The 6,000-nt window shown below is 43.5% G+C and overlaps 1 protein-coding gene across 1 annotated transcript in view; it reads left to right on the top strand.

Moving 5' to 3' along the window:
* Positions 1-5,484: 5,484 nt before the first annotated feature.
* LOC139757279 (uncharacterized) overlaps positions 5,485-6,000 on the top strand; it is a 791,816-nt gene continuing 791,300 nt past the window's right edge. Inside the window, exon 1 of the mRNA XM_071677629.1 lies at positions 5,485-5,619. Coding sequence (XP_071533730.1) covers positions 5,606-5,619 — 14 coding nt within the window. The 5' untranslated portion in view covers positions 5,485-5,605. The remainder of the gene's footprint in view (positions 5,620-6,000) is intronic.

Raw genomic sequence — 6,000 nt, 5'->3', positions numbered from 1 at the left:
TGTCATTTGAAGATTAGCTTACGGACGAAAATTTAGAAAAAAAAAAAGGAGTAATGAGTCTAGCGAGTCAGTTGACGGCTCACATAGACTCTGTGAACCTGCTGTTCTTTGGTGTCTCAAGCCTCCATGTGATCCTCCAGCCCCCGAAGTACACGAGTTGTTGTCATTCTCCCAGACGGTATTGCTGGCCTTCGCACGATGGTCATTTGTTTTTCAGGTACGAGACTTGACTCTCTCCAGCGGCATCATGAACGCTGCCCTCTTCACTGGTAAGTGCTTACGTAGTGTCACCAGGTCCCCAAGGTGTATGTGTGTATATAAAGATTCACTGGCACGACCTTGGTAGGCACTTAACGACAGCCCTTCCTCAGGGAGTCATTAGTGCGTAGGTCGACCCGCGTGGATCTGCAGTTATCTGTATTGTACGGGGAGGGAGTTGTACACTCGTGGGGCCACATTTGTTTCACATTCTCTACAATCGTGCAACTTTTTTAGAATTATGTATGCTGTCTGCCTTAACCATGTCCTCAGTCATTCTATTCTATTGAACCACAACTTTATACCGTAAAAGTATTTCTTTACATCTTTATTAACAAGTTTCTTGATTTCATGTCATTTCCTCTTGTAGCTCTCCCCTTACGTCTTTCGAAGAATTGTTCACAATCCACATCGATCTCTCTCAAAAATTTAAGGGTTGTGATTAGGTCACCCCTCACTCAACTTTTCCAAGATTGATGGATTTAACATCTCGAGCCTTTCCATGTAACTCTGCTCTCTTGATTTTGGTATCATCTTTGTTGCCCTCCACTGGACCTTCTCTATTATCTCTGAAGAAGTTGCGTTGACCAAAGCTGATATGTATATTCAAGATATGACCTTCTCTCGGACATAGATAACGTGCTGAATATTTCCTTATCCATATTCATACTTGAATCTTATTTTCGATATTTTTCAGTAGACAGTTTGTTTCCCTAACTTCTCTCCCAGTGTGACTCTGGCGACAGGTTAGGGACGATGTCTTCTTCCGGTTCCTTCTCGCACACACAGTCCTGAAGCTTATTTCCTGCTTGGAAATAGTCATAATTGAGCCTCTCTTTCGTCAGCCACGTTTCAGACCAACTTTGGAGACTATGCTGATGCAATCCTCCTCGCGTTTCACTTTCCTCGTGACCTTTGCATCATCTGCAAATGTATTTAGGTAGGATACCATACATCCTGGCACGTCATTGAATTAGATCAAGAAAAGTAACGGTCCCAGAACTAAACTGTGTGGCACTCCGCTGGTCACCTCAGTCTCTGAGGAAAAGGTTTTCAGATGTGCGTCCTCTGTTTACTCTCACTTAGATAATCTTGTATCCACAGCAGGAGTTTCCCTCTTATTCTTGAGCACATACGATGAAAGTCCATCAAGATCATGAGCCTTCCATGGGTCAAGAAGTCCTTTGAGTATTGTGTTTATATTTCCTCCAGATACCCCAATGATTTTCTAAACCTCCTACCCATTCTATCACAGTGGTCTTCCACTGTGAAACACTTTCGCTCTTGTAATTCATTTCCTCGCATATCGGCACATCATCCTCAACAGCATTCCTCTTTGAACCCCTTAGCCTGATGATTAGCTGCTCCTTAACCGACACCTGACTCCTGATGGAATGTATGGGAAAGTTTTGGATTTTCGCCTGCCGCCTGTATCTTCCGTCTCTGCACATCTCGAAGCTCCTTTGCTTTTTGACATCTTTTTATCAAACCTTTCCTTTCTCTTTCTTACCCTTTCCTCTGTACTTGAGGCTTGAAGTACCCATGCCTTTATTCCTTCAGAACCTCTCGACCACAAAGCTCTTGTTCCTGGCTGTTGAACTCCATATCCCAATCTACGTTACCATAGAAGTTATTGAGTTTGTGTTGTGTCGACGAATATATCTACTCTTTATGTCCTGTCTTACACCTGCTCTTTTAATGTCTTATTTTACCACATACTCAGACTCGAGCATAACATGATCACTTCTACCAACTGGTGGATACTATATACAGTTCTCAGTATTCATACTCGTACATGACATCTTTCAATGACGGTGCATCAATCCCTCTCATCCTAGTATGCCCCCGATATGTTGGCTTGGGAAATTTTACTGTGCGTGTTGACTCAGTGCGGGAGTTGGGGAAGATGTGTAATGCTTGTAGTAGTAGCAGCAGTAGAAGTAGTAACAGTAGTAAAGGCTTGTAGCAGTAGAAGTAATGGCAGTACTAAGGGCTTGAGTCAAGATAGGTGGTGAAGAACTGGGGTAACACGAAGGAAAAGTAGGAAAATATAGGAGAGGAAGAGATCTGAAGACGACTGTTGGACCCGCCTTTGCCATCGTGGATCGAGCCAGCTGACTTGATCATGTGTTGATTTGAACAAACGTCTTGGGTGATGGTTCCCACAGGATCTTACCTCACATGATGAACTGAAACGCCTGATGTTATTCCTTTTACAGAAGCCTTCCTATTCCTCATGGTTTTTCTAGGATGCTTCTTTTAAAGTTGCAATAGCAGTTTTTCTCAGTCTTTTCACCAAAATGGCGGTACCCCTGAAGCAGACCGTATCTCACCAGACAGGAATGTCTCCATAAACTGTGCCACTAACATGGAGGAAGTTGAAAAATGGCTCAATTCATATTGAAAACTGCGAGGCCCAAACTTGCTTCAATTAAATTTTGCAATCGTCGTGTAATCTCTATTGGGCAATAATACTGAACCTTGCTCCCCTCCCTCCACCCACACACCCTCCCACTCTGGGATCAGGGGACGTGGGCCGCAGCATCCCTGGCCGAGGTAAACTACAATAGAAAACGTGTTCCGGAATCCAAAGTGAATAAACAGATTTACAGTAAATTACATTTTTTTTTATCTGTAATTGAATGATGTGAACTAGACATGTGTGTGGTGTTAACTTTGCCTGCATTGTGTGTGGCATTAACTTCATCAGCACTGTGTATAGTGTTAACTTATCGCTGTGTGGTTCATCCCTTAACTTTTTTGTTATAAAGTCGAAGGTAAAGACTTATCATGTCTTTACTACTCCTGATATGCAAGGATGATACGATTCCTTTTTGTTCTCTTAGAGCAGGCGACACAGGTTGTTCAATGTTGGTATGTTATCGCAGCAATGCCAGGGCGAGATCGGGGGTTGAGAAGGTAGCATAATATATCGCTACGCTATGGTGATTAAAAGATTTATTCACTCCCGGAGAGTGACAGGTCGATGATCAAGACTAATTTTGAAGATATTAACAACATTGCTCTGAAGAGCATGTCCTGCAAGCTTATTCCACACGTCCATAATGTTGTTGCTGAAGAAATATTGGTGCTATCCAAAACTGACTCTGTGACTTAAGTTTTACTCCATTTTCTCTCGTTGGTACTACTGGCGCGACTGTAAAGACATTTTCAGTATCGAGGTTTTTCAGTTTCCGTGTTTTAAAGCGCTGTAGTAACGTGCAGTCTGTCATCATATAGTTTGTTACGCAAGAAAGGAATCAATTTGGTCCCTTTTTGATGTAATGCTACCAGTGCTACCTGCACTGCATATTCGAGATGAAGCGTAATCAGACATAGGTATCGTGGCAACGTCACATCCCTGCTTACTTATGTAAAGTTTCTGTTAATAAATCCTCACATTCTAGTTGCTTTCTTGGCTGCTCTGCTACAATGCTGGGAGAATTGGAAGTTGTTGGAGATGGTAACCTGTAGATCCCTCACGCATGGGGTGTTCTTTATCTTGTGGCCGCCTATCAGTTCATAATCGAGTCTTCTGCTGAGGTTTCCTACAAGCAACACCTGACATTCGCTGGTGTTAAATGGCATATGCCATTTTTTAGACCATTTATCAATGGTATCTAGATCCTCTTGTAATCTATCTTCGTTTGATACGGCACTGCCGATCTTTGTGTGATCCGGAAATGTGGACACTAATTCATTGAGCTATACGTTGATGTCATTACTGTGTATGATGAAATATGTAAGCCCAAGGACGAACCTCTGGGTGACCGTTACTGATATCAGTGTATCCACAATTGCTCGTTCATACACGACTGCTAAATTGATTTACAAACGACATATCAGTTTACACATCAGCTGGTTTCATTTACAACTACTTGGATTTACATTTGTGGTAGCTTACACTGGACAACCTTATTCATAAAGTAATTCCTGGAATATGTTTGATAGGCTTTAGTGTAGATGTTTCCCCCCGCCTTTGTGGATGAGCCCATTGGTCACTTGGTGAGTCCAGCAGGCCAGAGTCCAGCAGGCCAGCCAGCAGGCCAGACCTCCACCCTCCTGCCCTCATCTGTCCAGGAAGGTGACGTGGTCATCGAGCAGCGTTGCTGGAGGATGGAACTGCTGGCAGATGACTTCCTCACGAGACGATGGTAGCAGTTGCCGGGAGCGCACCAATATCAACTGGGTGTGGTGTAAGGAAGGCACTGGGCGCACCGACCATTTCACTCCTCCGCCCTTGCCTGTCCCAGAGTTTAATCTACGTACATATGTTATGGGTCTTATATCCTGGAAACATCCACTATTGTTTGATTATTATTATTAGATTATTTATTAATCCCTTCAAACGACGGTTGTACCCTCGAACACGACAGTAATGATCTCTTGACTTTATTCTCAGGGTCAGGTGGGCTACGCTATCATGCTCGAGGGTTGCATGATCGTGTGCTCAGAAGGCTGATTATGTGTTATCGATTCACATCTATGCATCCAGGCTGCAAAGGATTGGATGATCAGTAATGGTTCAATTAAGTCTTCGAAGTGGTTTTCCTATAATGTTCGATCAGGATATGCATCTATACACGTTATATACTTTTAGGTTAGGTTGGCTAGGGATGCTGGGAGAATACCTTGAATACTTTATCCATGCGTCTTGCTGAAAGTTGCTGAGCAAAACGCACGGGACAATATCCACCACTTGTGATATTCCTGTGCGCCTGTAAATGGTTATCCTGTGTCTTCCTGATGGTCACTTCCTCCTGAACAATGTGTACCATTTCCTCCATAAGAGTGTCGAGAGGTTTGTTCTGTGCCTGGTATGTGTGTAAGTGCCGAGAATGGATGTTCTATGCTCAAATGATGCCACACTCGTTATGGCTCTGGCAGATAACGTTCGAGTCTGTCTACCGCTGTCTTGGTGTAGTCCTGGTGAACATAAGCTAAGTCATCCTTTAGCAAGCTTGTTTGACAATGAGACTGTATTCGGAGATATCATTCAGTTGAGAATATTTTTTTTTTTGCAAGGATATTGCGCTTTTCCTTTGTTGGCTGTGCAGGTTATTAACGCTGTCAGCGGCGTCTATCTTATGAACTCCGTCGGCGCCGTGTTTGGTACCGCCTCTCCTGAAATTTCGAGGGTTGGAGGTGGGTGTGCTTGGCGCGGCGCAGCCCTGGGTAGAAGAGGGAACCTGGAGCGGGGTCAGTCTGACTCGGTCAGTGGCCGTGGGTCGACGCGTCGCTCGTGGCTCCCACCGCCGTGACTGGGCCGAGGGCGCGCACTCCTCGGTGTTGTCAGGGTTACTTCGCGCGACCTGAATGACAGCGGCGAGATACTAGACGACTGAAGATGGCGCTCACGAGGTGAGTATAGGTCTATACATCAAAGGAGAGAATCTCTGATTATAATCCTACTATTAATGAATCAGAACTTTTATAATAAAGTGAGGGTTTAAAACACATATTATGACATTATTCTGATTTTTGTTTAAGGTCTTAGATTGGAGTGCTAGGTGGCTTGAGCACCTTCATCAGGTCATGATGGTCAGACAGATCAGTGAAGAGTCACAGGTTACTGACTCTACTGAAAACTGCCGGGAGGTAGAGGTCATGACCCCGGAGTCAACATACAAATTGCGCTCCTTTTGATCATGCTGTCTAAGCCAGGATCAACTATGTGTATATATATATATATATATATATATATATATATATATATATATATATATATATATATACATATAT

Source organism: Panulirus ornatus, chromosome 2 (genome assembly GCF_036320965.1).
Source record: "Panulirus ornatus isolate Po-2019 chromosome 2, ASM3632096v1, whole genome shotgun sequence".
NCBI classification, from domain to species: Eukaryota; Metazoa; Arthropoda; class Malacostraca; order Decapoda; family Palinuridae; genus Panulirus; species Panulirus ornatus.
The sequence above is the reverse complement of the archived record's forward strand: the minus strand, read 5'-3'. Positions and strand labels throughout refer to the sequence as shown.